At 35.4% G+C, this 18,249-nt stretch overlaps 1 protein-coding gene and 1 long non-coding RNA gene across 2 annotated transcripts in view; both read right to left on the bottom strand.

The window, feature by feature from the left end:
• The window catches only part of LOC309873624, a 754,649-nt gene that overhangs the window by 251,870 nt on the left and 484,530 nt on the right, over positions 1-18,249 (bottom strand). The window lies entirely within an intron of this gene.
• Positions 16,580-16,932, bottom strand: LOC309873616 (large ribosomal subunit protein eL39). Its single transcript, XM_082749582.1, has one exon. It carries the CDS (start codon positions 16,868-16,870, stop codon positions 16,715-16,717), a length of 156 nt encoding a protein of 51 aa, XP_082605708.1. The 5' UTR covers positions 16,871-16,932; the 3' UTR covers positions 16,580-16,714.

The raw sequence follows: 18,249 nt of genomic DNA, 5'->3' as shown, positions 1-18,249 counted from the left end.
TAAGATAAGTGATAAGTGATAAGAAATACCACTGTGTTCTAGCTCAGGGCATAGTTGTGTCCTTGTAAGTGAAAGTCACTTTGAACTATGAGTCTATCCCCCTGTCCAGAAGTTACTGATAGAACTATGTGTCTATCCCCCTGTCCAGATGTTACTTAAAATGTCTTCCAAGCTCCTTATTGCTTCCCCCAGTTATGTATGAGTATATAAAAGGTTGAGGGAAGCACTAATGGTACACGTGCAGGACTGAAAATGCAGCAACCAATAGATATGTTCATGGGAGGGAGAAAAGAGGTTTAAAAATTGTTTTATGGCTCTTTAACAGAGACTTGAATCCCTGTTGTCTTTAACAGGAATCGATCTCTAGCTAGAAAATGACAGTCATTCATACATTTATTCATTCAGTTACTCATTCCATAGACAACATTTCAAAGGTAACTTATGTTCACCAGACATTGTGATAGAGACTAGGATACAAAGACCTATTTATGGAATTTCCTGAAAACACATTATAAGTTTGAAAAACATGACTCATGAAAAAATATATATCATTGAGAGATAAAAATAGATGATCATGAAGATAATAAACATACTGTTATTAACACAAAATAGTACATAGAGATGGAACTTTGTCTTTTGCCATTTGGCTTCAAGGTATACCCACACCCTAATGTGTAGTGTAGTGTTCAACTACAAATGCCAAGTAAAGTAACTGCATAGAGGAGAGGCAAGATGGTAGAGGAGTAGCAGACTAAAAAGACATCAGATCCCAGGAGTTCAGATAGATAGGTATCAAACCATTCTGAACACCTACAAACTCAACAGGAGATAGAAGAGAAGAAGAGCAGCAATTCTAGGAACAGAAACTAAACAACTTTTGGAAAGGTAGGACTGCAGAGAAGTGAATTGGAAGCAACAGGAAGATAGACCGTGGGGAGAGGCCAGCTCCCAGCAAGTGGCAGAGCAGTGGAGTACAAAATCATAACTTTTAGAAGTCTTCTCCACTGAGGGATGTCACTCCAGAGGCTAAGCAGGGATGGAGACCTTGTGGAGACAGGGTGTTTTCAGAACCCACAAGGTCACAGAAAGATCGGGGGTGTCTGAGTGTGGCAGAGCAGCCAGGTATCGGAGTGGGGAAAGGACTACAGAGACAGAGGTGAGTGAGCTTTCAGATTGGGGTTACCTTAAACTGTGATCCAAGGCACAGTTTGGCCACTGATTTTCAAGCAGGGACTCCACAAATGACAGATCTGGGGAGACTCACCTTCCTTCTCTGGGAGGAGCAGTGTGGTAGGAATCTACTAGGTTTAGAGACTCCAAATGGGGCCATTTGCCAAAGATAGAAATGCTCAGTCACAGGCCAGGTGAGCTGAGAGTGTGGTCAGAGACCAGGGAGACAGAACTGACTGACTGCTTTTCTCTGAGGGTGCACTGAGGAGTGGGGCCCCAAGCTCTCAGCTCCTCTGGGCCAGAGATTGGGAGGCCACCATTTTCATTCCTGTCCTCCAAAGCAGGTATGGAAAGCATTAAGGGAACAAAGGCTCCCAAGAGTGAACCTTAGCAGATTACTTAGCCAGGTCCCCTCAAGGGCAGTGCAATTCTACCTTGGGCAAAGACGTTTGAGAATCACTGCAATGGGTCCCTCCTACAGAAGATCAGCAAGAACATCCAGCCAAGACCAAGCTCACTGATCAAGGAAAAGAGCAAACTCCAGAGCTAGGGGAAAGCAATGCATAGAATTCATGGTATTTTCCCCATGATCCATCAGTATTCCAAAATTAATTTTTTTTAATTTTGTTTTTTTCTTATCCTATTTTTTAACTTTTCTTTTTTCCCTTTTTTAACGTCTTTTAACTAGTTTATCTTAACAACCTTTCTTAAAAAATCTTTTTAAACATTCATTGTTATAGTCCTATTTTATCCCTTAATTGTATTTAACCTTCTTTTTGTATATGTATAGGTTTTTATTTTTCCTAAAAAATTTTGGGATACAATTTTTTATAATAAATTATACCCTAATCTAGCACATGGCTTTGTTCTAGTCTCCAGCCTGAGCACATTTCCTCCTCTTTTTTTTTTCCTTTTTCCAAAGGATTTATCTTATCAATTCCTTTTTTAGAATTTTTAAAAAAATTTTTCATATTTACAGTCATATTCCATCTCTTCATCACGTTTAACCTTATTTTTGTGTGTGTGCATATATATATATATATATATATATATATATATATATATATATATATTCTTCAAAATTTTGAGAGGTAGTTTCTTCTGAGACACCAAAATACATCCAAAATCGAGTGGGTGGCTCTGTTCTATTTACCAGTCATATATATAATATATATATATTATATATTATATATATATAATTTTCTTTTTTCTACTCCCCCCCCCCACCAGGTTTGGATCTTTTCTGATTTGGTTAGTATATTTCTCTGGGGTCTTTGCCCCACTTTTAGTTTATTCTCTCATTTATATATTTTTATCTGGATAAAATGAGAAGGCAGAAAAACTCACCACAAAAAAAGAACAAGAGGCAGTACCAATAGCTAGGGACCTGATCAATATGGACATTGGTAATATGTCAGAACTAGAATTCAGAATGACAATTCTCAAGGTACTAGCTGTATTTGAAAAAAGCATTGGAGATATTAGAGAATCCCTTGCTGGGGAAATAAAATCCTTTTGGGGAGGAATAAAAGAACTAAAGTCTAAATAAGTTAAAATTAAAAAAGCTATTAACAAGGTGCAATAAAACATTGAGGTTCTTACTGCTAGGATAAATGAGGCAGAAGAGAGAATTAGAGATATAGAAAACCAAATGATGGAGAATAAAAAAGCTGAGCAAAAGAGAGACAAACAACTACTGGACCACAATGGGAGAATTTGAGAGATAAGTGATACCATAAGAAAAAACAATATTAGAATAATTGGGATTCCATAAGAAGAAAGAGAGAGAGGAGCAGAAGGTATATTAGAGTGAATTATTGTAGAGAATTTTCCTAATATGGCAAAGGGAACAAGCATTAAAATTGAGGAGGCACCGAGAATTCCCCTCAAAATCAACAAAAATATGTCCACACCCCATCATATACTAGTAAAACTTACAAGTTTTAGTGACAAAGAGAAAATCCTGAAAGCAGCTTGGTCTAATAAGTCAGTAACATACAATGGTAGAATAATTAGACTGGTATCAGAGTTATCCACAGAGACCTCACAGGCCAGAAAGAACTGGCATGATATATTTAGAGCAATAAATGAGAAAAATATACAGCCAAGAATACTATATCCAGCTAAGCTATCATTGAAAATAGAAGGAGAGATAAAAAGCTTCCAGGACAGGGGTGCCTGGGTGGCTCAGTGGGTTAAAGCCTCTGCCTTTGGCTCAGGTCATGATCCCAGCATCCTGGGATCAAGCCCCACATCAGGCTCTCTGCTCAGCAGGGATCCTGATTCCTCCTCTCTCTCTCTGCCTACTTCTCTGGCTACTTGTGATCTCTGTCTATCAAATAAATAAATAAAATCTTAAAAAAAAAAAAAAAGCTTCCAGGACAAAAAGAAACTAAAAGAATTTGAAAACACCAAACCAGCTTTATAGGAAATATTGAAAGGGGTCCTCTAAGCAAAGAGAGAACCTAAAAGTAGTAGATCAGAAAGGAACAGAGACAAAATACAGTAACAGTCACCTTACAAGCAATACAATGGCACTAAATTCATATCCTTTAATAGTTACCCTGAATGTAAATGGGATAAGTGTCTCAATCAAAAGACACAGGGTATCAGAATGGATAAAAACAAACAAACAAACAAAAAAACCCATCAATATGCTATCTACAAGAAATTCATTTTAGACACCAAAACATCTCCAGATTTAAAGTAAGGGAGTAGAAAACAATTTACCATGATAATGGACATCAAAAGAAAGCTGGAGTGGCAATCCTTATATCAGATAAATTAGATTTTAAGCCAAAGACTATAATAAGAGATGAGGAAGGATACTATATCATACTTAAAAGGTCTGCCCAATATGAAGATCTAACAATTTTAAATATCTACACCCTTAACATGGGAGCAGCCAATTATATAAACCAGTTAATAACAAAAATCAAAGAAACACATCAACAATAATACAATAATAGTAGGGGACTTTTACATCCCTTCATTGAAATGGACAGATCACCCAAGCAAAAGATCAAAGAAATAAAGACCTTAAATGACACACTGGACCTGATGGACATCACAGATATATTCAGAACATTCCATCCCAAAGCAACAGAATACATATTCTTCTTTAGTGCAAATGGAACATTCTCCAGGATAAATCACATCCTGGGTCAAAAGTCAGGTCTCAACTGGTACCAAAAGATTGGGATCATTTCCTGTATATTTTCAGACCACAAGGCTCTGAAACTAGAACTCAATCTCAAGAAGAAAGTTGGAAAGAACTCAAATACATGAAGGCTAAAGAGCATCCTACTACAGAATGAGCGGGTCAACCAAAAATTAAAGAATTGAAAACATTTATGGAAACAAATGAAAATGAAAACACAACTATTCAAAACCTGTGGGACACAGCAAATGCGGTCCTGAGAGGAAAGTATATAGTGATACAATCCTTTCTCAAGAAACAAGAAAGTTCTCCAATTTACAACCTAACCCTACACCTAAAGGAGCTGAAGAAAGAACAACAAAGAAATCCTAAACCCAGCAGGAGAAGAGAAATAATAAACATCAAAGCAGAAACCAATGCAACAGAAACCAAAAGAACAGTAGAACAAATCAACAAAACTGGGAGCTAGCTCTTTGAAAGAATTAGTAAAATTGATAAACCTCTGGCTAGACTTATCAAAAAGAAAAGAGAAAGGACCCAAATAAAAAAATCATGAATAAAAGAAGAGATACCCCAACCAACACCAACAGAATACAAACAATTATGGGAACATATTATAAGCAAATTTGACAATTTTGACAATTTGCCAGCAAATTTGACAATCTGGAAGAAATGGATGCATTCCAAGAGACATATAAACTACCAAAACTGAACTAGGAAGAAATAGAAAACCTGAACAGACCCATAACCAGGAAGGAGATTGAAGCAGTCATCAAAAATCTCCCAACAAACCAGAGCCCAGGGCCAGACGACTTCCCAGGGGAATTCTACCAGACATTTAAAGAAGAATTAATACCTATTCTCCTGAAATTGTTCCAGAAAACAGAAATGGAAGGAACATTTCTGAACTCATGCTATGAGACCCAGCATTACCTTGATCTCAAAACCAGACGAAGATAACACCAAAAAGGAGAATTACAGACAAATATCCTTGATGAACACAGATGCAAAAATTCTCACCAAAATACTTGCCAATAGGATCTAACAGAACATTAAAAGGATTATTCACCATGACCAAGGGGGATTTATTTCTGTGCTGCAAGTTTGGTTCAATACCCACAAATCGATCAATGTGATACAATGCATTAATAAAAGCAAAAATAAGAACCATATGATACTCTCAGTAGATGCTGAAAAAGCACTTGACAAAGTACAGCATCCTTTCTTGATCAAACCTTCAAAGTGTAGAGATAGTAGGTACAATACCTCAATATCATCAAAGCCATCTATGAAAAACCCATATCATTCTCCATGGGGAAAAACTGAGAGCTTTCCCCCTAAGAACAGGAACATGTCAGGGATGTCCACTATTACCACTGTTATTCAACATAGTACTAGAAGTCCTACCCTCAGGGATAAGACAACAAAAAGAAATAAAAGGCACCCGAATTGGCAAAGAAGAAGTCAAACTCTCACTCTTTATAGATGATATGATACCTTATGTGGAAAACCCAAAAGACTTCACTCCAAAACTGCTAGAACTCATAAAGGAATTCAGTAGTGTCAGAATATAAAATCAATGCCCAGAAATCAGTTGCATGTCTTACACCAACACAAGACAGAAGAAAGAGAAATTAAGGAGTCAATCCCATTCACAATGGCATCCAAAACCATGAGATACCTAGGAATAAACCTAACCAAAGAGGCAAAGAATCTCTATTTAGAAAACTATAAAGTACTCATGAAAGAAATTGAGGAATACACAAAGAAATGGAAAAATGTTCCATGCTCACGGATTGGAAGAACAAATATTGTGAAAATGTCTATGCTACCTATAGTAATCTACACGTTTAATGCAATCCTTATCAAAATACCATCCCTTTTTTTTTTTCAAGGAAATGGAAGAAATAATGCTAAAATTTATATGGAACTAGAAAAGACCCAGAATAGCCCAAGGAATGTTGAAAAAGAAAGCCAAAGTTGGTGGAATCACAATTCCAGACTTCAAGCTTTATTACAAAGCAGTCATCAAGACAGTACGGTACTGGCACAAAAACAGGCACATAGATCAATGGAACAGAACAGAAAGCCCAGAAATAGATCCTCAACTCTATGGTCAACTAATCTTTGACAAAGCAGGAAAGAACATCCAATGGAAAAAAGACAGTTTCTTCAACAAATGGTGTTGGGAAAATTGGACAACTGCATGTGGAAAAATGAAACTGGACCATTTCCTTACACCATACACAAAACTAGACTCAAAAATGGATGATGGACCTCAATGTGAGACAGGAATCCATCAAAATCCTTGAGAAGAACACAGGCAGCAATCTCTTCGAACTCAGCTGCCACAATTCTTCCTAGAAACATCACACAAGGCAAGGGCAAAAATGAACTCCTGGGACTTTCTCAAGATCAAAAGCTTCTGCACAGTTAAAGAAACAAAACCAAAGACAACTGACAGTATGGGAGAAGATATTTGCAAATGACATATCAGATAAAGGGCTAGTATCCAAAATCTATAAAGAACTTACAAAACTCAACACCGAAGTAACAAAAAATCTAATCAAGAAATTGGCAGAGGACATGAACATACATTTCTGCAAAGAAGACATCCAGATGGCCAACAGACCCATGAAAAAGTGATCCATGTCACTGGGCATCAGGGAAATACAAATCAAACAAACCTACAATGAGATACCACCTCACACCAGTCAGAATGGGTAAAATTAACCAGTCAGGAAATGACAGATGTTGGTGAGGATGTGGAGAAAGGGGAACCTTCCTACACTGTTGGTGGGGATGCAAGCTAGTGCAGCCACTCTGGAAAACAGCATGGAGGTTCCTGAAAAAGTTGAAAATAGAGCTACCCTACAATCCAGCAATTGCACTGCTGGATATTTACCCTAAAGATACAATTGTAGTCATCTGAAGGGGCACATGCACCCGAATATTTATAGCAGCATTGTCCACAATAGCCAAACTATGGAAAGAACCTAGATGTCCATCAACAGATGAATAGATAAAGAAGAGGTGTATGTGTATGTGTGTGTGTATATATATATATATATATATATATATATATATATATTCCATTATATATACTATGGAATACTATGCAGCCATCAGAAGAAATGAAATCTTGCCATTTGCAATGACATGCATGGAACCAGAGGTATTATGTTGAGCGAAATAAATCAACCAGAGAAAGACAATTATCATATGATCTCCCTGATATGAGGAATTTGAGAGGCCGAGTTGGGAGTTTGGAGGGTAAGGAAGAAAAAAAAATGAAACAAGATGAGATCGGGTGGGAGACTAACCATAAGAGACTCTTAATCTCACAAAACAAACTGAGGGTTGGTGGGCAGGGAGATGGTGGTTGGGTTATGGACACAGGGGAGGGTATGTGGTATGATAAATGCTGTGAAGTGTGTAAGCCTGATGATTCACAGACCTGTACCCCTGGGGAAAATAATACATTATATGTCAATAAAAATAATTAATTAAAAAAGTATCTGCATAAAAACATCTGTTAAGGATACATTTTCTACTGTGTAACATTTTGTATTGTGTTTGTCTCTGGCAATGCATAGATGATGAAAACATAGCCCTTGTTATCAATGATACTGATTTGATAGAGAAATGAGGCATATGCTCATATTTTTAATACAAGGTTTTCAGGACTTGGAAAGATTTGTGCTGCTTATAATGATGGGCAAAAGAAGATGAACCACTTTGGGGTAAAGGTGGTCAGGAGAGATTGTGGTTAGAAGGGCACACTCTAAGTCTTAAAGAATGATCATGATTATGATGTTAGTAGCATTAAGAGCTCACTATTTTCCAGGAACAGTTCCAAATACTTTGCCAGAAATAAATAATTTAATCTTCATATGACCCTATGAGGTAGGTACTATTAATAAGTCTATTTTATAGAACAAGAGACTGAGGCAAAGGGAGGTTAAGTAACTTGAGCAAAGAGGCACTGTAAGTACTAGAGTAAACAGAACAACACAGGTAGATAGCATCCACATCCAAACAGAGGAAAAGCATAATGAAGCCTTCCTTTAGAAGTTAGGGGGCAAATAAGCATAGATACATGAAACAAGCTTGAAACCTAAATGAGAAAACCAGGGGAGATGTGACTGCAGCTAACCAGATATCATGTGCCCTGTCTGAAATTGCTACATTACCCAAGTTCACTGAATATTGACAAGTGACAATGAAGACCTAGTGTTGCCAGAAGTCAGGTCTGGTTTTTATGTGAAATTTTATGATTTTTTTAAAAGATTTTATTTATTTGACACAGAGAGAGAGAGTGCGTGCACAAGCAGGGGGAGCATCAGGCAGAAGGAGAAGCAGGTTCCCCACTGAACAGGGATGACCTTAGACAAAGGCAGACTCCCCAGAAACCTCATGAAAATTTTAAAGGTTAACAACTAAGCCTATTACTTCTTTCTCTTTCTTCCTTCCTCCCCACCCCTTCCTCTCTTTCTTTCTTCCTCTCTTTCTCCTTCCCTCCCTCCATTTCTTTCCTTCCTTTTCTTTTCTATTTTATTTTATTTTATTTTATTTTATTTTATTTTATTTTATTTTATTTTATTTTATTTTATTTTATTTTTAAGAGAAAGAGAGAGCATGAGAGCAGGGGAATGGGCAGAGGGGGAGGGAGAGAGAACATCTTAAGCATGATTCCCTGTTCAGTGAGGAACCTTATATACAGCTGGATCTCAGGACACTGAGATCATGACCTGAACTGAAATCAAGAGCTGATGCTTAAATGACTGAGCCACTCAGGTGCCTCCTAAGTCTATTATTTTAAAAAACACAGGGGCACCCAGCTGGCTCAGTGGGTTAAAGCATCTGCCTTCCTCTCTCCCAGGGTCCTGGAATCTGAGCCCTGCATAGGCTCTTTGTTCAGCAGGGAGCCTGCTTCCTCCTCTCTTTCTCTGCCTGCCTCTCTGCCTACTTGTGATCTCTGTCTGTCAAATAAATAAATAAAATCTTAAAAATAAATAAATAAATTAAATAAAAACACATTGGGTACCAAACAAAGTACTTCTGTCTATAGACTCAGGTCTATTTGTGATCTTTTAATTTAAAGGATGAACTGAAGAAAAACCAAACTCTTATACCCAAACATGAATATTTGGGTAATGTATAAGGCCTGAATGTTGTGGGGACTACCTCTTAGGTCAAAGCTACAGACAGATGCATCATCATAGGGAGCATGCCTCTGCTTCCAGAATGGTGTCTTCATCACCCTAGAAAACAGACTTTCCACTGAAACTATTTCTCATCTCATAAGTCATTAATTTTCTATTCACTCATATGTTTTTTTTTCCCCTAAGATTTTATTAGAGAGCCCATTGCAGGGCTCAATTCCAGGACCCTGGGATCATGACCTGAGCTGAAGGCAGAGGCTTTAACCCACTGAGCCATCCAGGCACCCCCACTCATATGGTTCTTACCATTCTCTCCTTCATATTTTCAATTCTTATATTTCTTCATTGTAAGACACAGTTTGCCAAACTCTAATTCTGGAAAGGATGCAGGTTGGAACTAGTATGCTCAACTAAAATAATTACAGTTGCTCTTTTCTTCAAATACAAAATTGTTATTAAACTGTCTGTCCATCTTACATGCAATGAATTCTTAGACTAGAAAAAATTGCAGTACCTTCTCAGGGATATAGGTTTTATTCCCATGAGATTATGCCTTTATTTGATTATAACCCCCACAGCATCTGCACCATTCATACTCAGTATACACTTCCTGCTTTGAATTTTGAATATGGAAGTCAAAATTTCTGGTGTAATTGAGATTATTTTATTTCTGTTATACAAAATGTATAAAACATTCCATTTATAGAAAGCATGAGATTTCTTCCCTGATAAGATGAAGAGAGACACAGGTTTTGAGTTTGTCCAAGTTAAATTTTGTATCATTATAATAAAATTATTATTATTATTATTATTTAAACCTCACCCTACTGGCCTGGAAACATTCAACTGACAGGCCTTACTAGAGTTCTTTCTCCTTCCTGCAGGGATGAATGAAGTTTCCTGACATCCCACATATTCCAGAAAACTGTCTACGGCTAATGATTTTGGTCTCCCGACCCAGAAGATGGGATGTAAAATCATTTTTGAGGTGAGTTTGAGGATGGGTTCTTTAACAAAGCAAGCCTCAGGATTTGTAACCCAGGCAACCACACAGCTGTTTTTTTCTGAGATCCCACCCCCCAACTTTCCTAGAGCCCTGTATGGAAACAGTTAGAAGGTCCCTTCAGACCAGGCTCCTCCAAACTCCCCTGTCAGGAACATCTGCTTTAGCTCCCCTCCCCACTTTTGGTAGATGTAGATAGAATCTACGGTACTCCCTTCTAAGGAGCCTGTTTTAAAAATAAAGAAAACTTCTGCTTTGGTCAAGTAAAAAAAAAAAAAAAAGGAATTTTGGGAAGACAAAGGATCTAGCTATAGATAGAAACAGACTGAAAATACGTACAACTTTATTTAATCCAATAGAAATGTATTATAGTTCTGCTCTTTGCCAAGAGCAGTTCTAGCTATCAGTTGTGGCAATAAAGTAAACAATGTTTTTGCCAGCATGGGCCCTATATTTTATAGTAAAGAAAATAAATCAGAAATCTCATTTACTTATTCATTTATTCAATTAATGATAAGTGCTTTGAGGAAAAGTAACAGAACAAAAAAAGAAAGAGCGATGAAAGAAAAATATAGATTGTGATGTCAGTAGAAGTCTGAAGAGATAGCATTGCACATTAACTTGAGAAAAAACTGTGGAGGAAGAAATATAAATATATAGAAGAAAACAGTCATTCTAGGCTGATAAAAAAAGCCAGTAGCAAGATCCTGAGTGTTGTGTGTCCAGGCATCAGTAAGGAAGCCAGTGAAGCTGGAGGGAGAGTCTACAAGGCAAGGAGATTGGAGGGTTAATGACGGGCCTGATCATGGGGAGACTCATAAGTCAGAGACAGAAATCTGAATGTATTCTAAGTCAGATAGGAGGCCATGGGAGTATTAAATTAAAAAATGTTGCTTTGGTTGTTTGTATGCAGATAGGACTAAAGACTGTGAAAAACAGAAAAGCTTATTAGGCTACTGAAATATCTTAGTCCTTATATAAGGTAGCTTGGATCAGGACAGGGAAAACAGTTCTGAACAATGAACAGTTCTTTGTATCATGTGGATCTATTTTCATTTCTTTGGAGGGACATTTAGTGAATGCTTCCAAATAAGAAGCAAATATTTTTCCTGACATAAATATTTCTTGAAGTATCCTACTGAAAATGCCCTCTCTTAGTTAAAAAAAAAAAATCTTTATTTTCTTGGTTGTGGTCATTCTAAAACTCTTATTATTTTGATGACAGACCTCTTATCATTCTTATTTTCAAAGTTTTTTCACTCTAACTTTCGTGCCTTTTATATATTTTTTCCTTCAGTAATAATTTTTCAACTTAATATTTTAATTATTTTATTGAATTTTGATATCTGATGTTATCTCTATAGATGTTACTCTAAAACATAAAATTATATGTATATTATACATTATAATGTATTAATATAAATATATATAATTACTACATATAATTACAAAGAGTTCTTTGTTTTCTAAATATACCATATTATAGCATCTTATCCTTGTTTAATAGACTATATATTTTCTCCTACTCCTCGGAGGCTGTCAATGGTTTTATTTGTTTGTTTTCTTTTTATAGTTTTAGTTTATTCAGAATTGCTTTTTCTTTCTGTTGGTTTGTTATTTATCTTCCATATTAGAGGCATTCTTCAGTTGCCTGTGACTTTTAATTATCTTCTTATATTTAAGAGTGGGGAAACTAAAAAATCTATTTGGAAGTTTGAGCCAGTGTGTGAGACTTGTAGACTGTGGGATAATTGTACTGGCTGGTTTGTGTACTTATAGCTTTTCCTCTTCGGTGAATCAGTTTCACCTGCAAGAGAGTTTCCACACTCCTGTCTGAAACCTTTCCAGAAGATAGGGAAGGGAGAGGTAGGTCTCAGCAGCCAGTGTGTAAATACACTTAGCCCCTCTATTTTCAGTGTAGCACTTCCCTGAAAACCACGACTGATAACTTCTTACCAGAAACCCCTATTTTATCCCATTTAGTCTTCCAATAGTTGAAAGATAAAGTGGGGAGATAACATGGAAATTTAATTGCTTCTTTTATAAACTTTCAATTAGTGTTTTTAAATTTTTGCCTTTATCCCCATTCCCGAAAGTATTGATACTCAATCCCTGCCTTTTTTTTTTTTTTTTTTTTTTGTGGAGAGAGTCTTACATGCATTATATACCCTATGTCTTTTCCATTTTCCTCATTACTGGTGTAAGATTCATCTTCCTTGGATTTACTCACCTAACAGCTGTCTATCAATTTCACAGCTCTCAAAATTTATTGCTTTTATTTTCTCTTCTTTTCTCTTTTCCTCTGTGGGTTTTGTACAATTGAAGACATCTTTAATTTCCATTTAGGGAATAAAGATGACTGTGTTTTCACTCCACTATCTCTACCCAGAGTGCATTAGTATAAATTATCATAAAGACCATGCAAAGGTAGAATACTCCTTGTTTTACAAAAGTAAAAATTAAACTCAGAGAATTTAAGTAGTTATTTTATATTTTCAAGGTTTATAATTGGTAGACTCAGAAGTGTTGTCCAGTTCGGAGTGACTCTAAATCTGTGGCTTGTTCTGGTAAATGCTGCTGCTTCAGTTAACACCCTTTGTTTACAGTAGACTAAATGCAAACATATTGTCCATCTGCCAGAAATAGTTAGTGGCTTATCACAGTCCCACATGTCCTGCACACACATCTATTGACTTTGTCTTCTCACCCCAAAAGCAGACAAGTCTGCAAATCTCTACTTTTCAATTAGTCAAGTTAATGAAGCTTTTTAAAGAAATCCATAAAGCCTGCCTCCATGGTCCTGACATTTAGTAACTTCTGGATAATGGTCTCCAGGCCCCTTCTCCATTAAAATATTGTACTCTGATTCCTAAAGTTCTGACTCTGAGACTTCCTTAGAATGGAATGAGGAGGTATGAGCCTTCCCCAAATCCAAGATAAATGCAGAAATAGCATTTTTAATAGCTAAGCCCACTGAGAGGCCACCTCTAATATAGTTGTCTCCCATCAGAAAATCTGTAATTTTCTGAATGAAGCAGAACAGCTGGAGAAAGGAAGAAAAGGGAAAGGGAAGGAGCCTGGAATTGGGTCTTAAAATGGCCAACAGAAGGCCTACAAATGAAAAGATAATCCATGTAGTAAAACAACAATAGGCCATAAGCTGGACTCCTCAAAATTCCCTCTTGCTGCTTCAGTTTTCTATTCTGTGTAATAGGAATAATAGCTTGTTCTTAATTTTGCCTTTAGTGAAGGTTCAAATGAGAGCAACTGTGGGGATATACCCAGATGGAAGGAATTAAACTACAGATCAACACTGGGATGTTCACATTAAGCTTGGAGAATATGGCCAAGGAAGTTGAATCACATGTTTCTAATATTTCCTCCCACAGTTTGGAGGCATATATTTGTCCCCTTAGTCAATAGCCTCCTCTGTCACATCTCTTACCCAAAATGTAAAGCTTGCTAGAACTCTGCTTTGACTTTTCATTTCAGTCACTCATTTTGATCACTTACTAGCATTTATCTATCTGGCTTCCACTACATTTACCTTAATCTAATCAAATAGTGTACGAAGGATAAACTATTCTGAGGTGTAACATAAGTTTGGCAGTCATCCTCATAGAAAACCAAAATTAAAATTTCACCAAAAAGCAGCATTCCGAAATGCAATCCATATTCTCAATACATTATGATCTACATGACGTAATTCCAAACTACTTTTGTAGTTTCATTTCCTCTCTCTTCCTCTCATTCATTGGTCTCCAACAACTTGGTGAGGTAGGTACAAGTATTTTCCCCATTTTAAAGAAACTGAATCTTAAAAAAATCATTTACCTGATCGTGTTTATCTCTCTGGGAAGCAACAGAACAAGGACTAGGCTCTAATTTTATGCCTCTCAGTCTAGTGCACTTTCCACTACATTGTGGCTACCCTTGACTCTTGCCTACATCTATTTAAAACCTGTGCAGCATTTTATGGTTAGTTAAAATCTCTCTTAAATCATAAATTCTTATAAAAGCACTCTAATCCATGGAGACCACTCTATATTCTAAAATAAGCAATGATCATTCAGGTCACTGGAAGTCACTTATTACCCCTGATGTCTCTTCTATGTTTGCAGTTATTTTTACACAATATTATTGCTAAGTAATCTCTATGCTTCTATTACTTCTTTCCACTTTGGTTCTCTCTGAGAACCAAAGGTTGTCTCTCTGTAGGACTTAGCACATTGTTATCAATTTAGTAGGTTCTAGTCTGAGATTATTTCCTCAAGTACAAACTCTCCTTTTACAATTGGTCTAGAGATATATTTGGAATCCTAAAAGATTTGGATGGGGTTACAACCAAATGATGCATAAAAAATGTGGTCAGAGAGAGTGGGGAGAGGTAGAAAAGTCCAAAAGCAATTGATGTCAAAAATCCACCTTCTTTATCAATAAATCTATTTCAGCACCAATAAACCTGTCAGAGATGAAGGAGAAAATATTTTCCTTTATTTAAGAATCCTGGAGTGGGAATAATATACTTACACTTAGTCTATACTTAGACTTTGGGAAATTCCTCCCTTTGTTTCTATTCTCTTATATTGGGCTACACATATGATGACAATTAGAAGATAACCAACACTCCTTTCCTGATACAAATTACCAAAATATTTCTGGATAAAAAATAATTTTCATTATAATAGATTAATGCTTGCAATAGAAAATTTTTAAAAAAGAGAAGCCATAAGATTAAAATAGAAAGTGACCTATAGTTATAAACCCAGGAATAATCACTGTTGATATTTGGTTCTAGTATCTGGGCTAAGCAAATGTATAAATCTTCTGATTCTTTTTTATGGTAACATAAAGATTGCATTATTGGGAAACTAGCTTGTTTCATTTAACAGTGTACCACGAACATTTTTCCATCTCATTAACTATTTTACATTATCACTTTAATATTACATGAATATCTTTTTATGTATTGCAGGAATACAATAAACCAATCTACTATTACTAAATAGTTAGGCTTTATCTAATGTTTTGCCTTGTTATTACAAGCTATGCCAACTAGCAGGGTTTGTGACTTCTCTGGCACTCAGTTTCCTCCTTTAAAAAAATGGGAGTAGTAATAGTATCTACTACTATCTATTATACCTATCATGATGGGGATTAGAATTTCACTTACCATGATGAGCCCTGAGTAGTATACAGAAATGCTAAATCACTGTATTGTATACCTGAGACTAATATTATCTGTCAACTATTAAAGTAAAAAGCTTAACCAAAAAAATTGTACCTGTCAGAAGGTTGTATGAGATTAAATAAATTAATGTATGACAAACCAAAAAAAGTCAGTGATTATTAATAATCATTCTTAAGCTGCTATACATTAGTGATAATTTCTTTGTATACATTTTTTGTGCATTCTTATTTCTTTGGGATTTCTATATAAATGGTGTTTTGTTTTTATATCCTTTGATACACAATGGAAAATTTATTTTCCCCCAAATGAACCAGTGTACACACCCATCAACAATGTGTGAAAGCATTTCTCTACATCTGCACTGACCTAGTTCTTGGAATTACTTAGTCTTCTCAGGCACGATGGATATAAAACTGTTATTTCTTTGCTATTTTAATTCACATTCTTTTGTGGATGAGAATTCTTATATCAGTTTATTGATCCTTACTAAGTCTTCATTTATAAATTTCTAGTTACTATCCTTTACCTAGTTTTGTAAAAAGCTTTTCATCAGTTTTATTAAGCTGCAAAATACATTTACATACTCAAAGCAACAACCTGTTCTTTTTCATATATATAAATATACACATATTTCAAAACGTTTTTCAAATTTGGTTATATATATCCTTTCATATCCACACATGAGGTATATATTTTTATGTAATTATATTCATAAATCTTCTTTTAGAGCCATGTTTATAAAGTCCTGGTCATTCTAAGACTACAAGTACTTAACTATTCATTTTCTTTTGAACTTTTTTTTTTTTTTTTTTTTTTTTTTTACAGCTCAAAGGCCTCACGTTTATTACCAAACCAACCCACTGGTGCAGAGCTATAGTAACAGAAAAATCTTTCGCTGATAAATGGTATATATTGGCCAGGCAGAAAGGTGTTTACAGGGTGATGGAATAGAACACATGATCCTCAAGTAGCTTAATTAAATACGTGGTGCCAATTAGGTGTGTCATCGCGTGATGTGGGACGCCTTAGAGACCCAGCTTGGTTCTCCTCCAGTGCCTCCTCTTGGAGTTGTACCTGATTTTATTACCAGTTTTCATCCGAATCCACTGGGGAATGGGACGATTCTGCTTTTGTTTCTTGGCCAGGAATCGCTTGATCCTGAAAGTCTTGTGAGAAGACATGGTCAATTAACAGCGCGCAGCACACAGCAGGATGGCGGCGAAAAAGAGAAAGCTTCTTTTGAACTTGTATTGATTTGATTTTCATTTACCATTTTAATCAAAGTTTATAGTATAACATAGAGATGGGTTTTTTTATCCCTGAATCAGTAAGCTAATGAGTTTAATTAGCTTTATTTAGTTTATTTAGGAATTTTATACTTATTTGAAATGATGTTTTTTGATATTGTTCTACCCATACTTTTTAAACTAATAATATGCTCTTTATTGCTTTAGAGGTGGTAATATGTTAATAAAATGTTTCTTGGAAATTTTTAGTTTTAAACAGATTCTTCCAGTTGTACTTTAAAAGAGGAAATGGTGTTAGCACTGCTACATTGTATTACATGATATGGACAGTCTTTTCAGTATTGAGTTTTCTAATTCAAAAACATCAAATGTAACTCTCCATTTATATATATAATATAGCTCTTATATAATATTGATATTGATGTATATTTGTAATACATATCAATACTTTATAGTGCTCTTGATATTGCTATTACATGTTTCTAAAATTTAGTCATAACTTAAGAATTTTTATCATAAATAGGATTTTCTTTTATTGATGCAATCAGTTATATATGTATATTTTAAAAAACCCTGCTGCTCATGTACAAATTTTCTTTTACAGTTTTCCAAGTTACTATCATTTTTCTTTTCAGAAATGTTTGGAAGATATTTTTTTCAAGTTTTATTTAGATGTTTTATGTATAATTTTAACTAATGTGGAAGAGAAAATGTTTTCATGTTTCAAATAGGGGAAGCACTTCACACAGGAGATGGCTTGTGTTATTTGGAGCTGAGAAGTGTATACCCTGCCTGGCCTGTGATTTCTTTTTTTTTTTTTTTCTTAAAACTTAGTTGAATTTCTTGGACCTTGTAGGAAGAAAATCATGTAACTTAAAAATATTTATTTTATTCTACTTTATTCTACTTTATTATTTATAAACATTATATTTTTTTAGCTTATTGCATTGGATATAAAACTTAATATTTTTATTCTTTAAAAGTTTGTTCCAACCTGTATGCTGAAAAAAGCTGATATATTTCAGAAACTCCAAGGACCGTAGTACTACCACCTTATACTTACACAGCTCCTTTCAGTTTTCAAAAATCCTTTAACATCTTTTATCTGATTTTTCTTAACTTGTGATATAGAGAGGTTTTATATTTTTCTCATTTACAATATGGAAAAAATTTTGGATTTTTTTAACCATTCATCCAAGATAAATTAGCTAATAACTTAAAAAACCAGGACTAAAACTCGGGTTTTTCAACTTCTAGGCTAGAGCTCTTTTCAAAACAGCAACTCAGCTTGTGGCCTTCCCATATAAATTGTT

The sequence above is a fragment of the Mustela nivalis genome (genome assembly GCF_964662115.1).
Source record: "Mustela nivalis genome assembly, chromosome: 9".
Classification (NCBI taxonomy): Eukaryota; Metazoa; Chordata; class Mammalia; order Carnivora; family Mustelidae; genus Mustela; species Mustela nivalis.
Note: the sequence above shows the minus strand (reverse complement) of the source record. Positions and strands in the feature narration are given on the sequence as shown.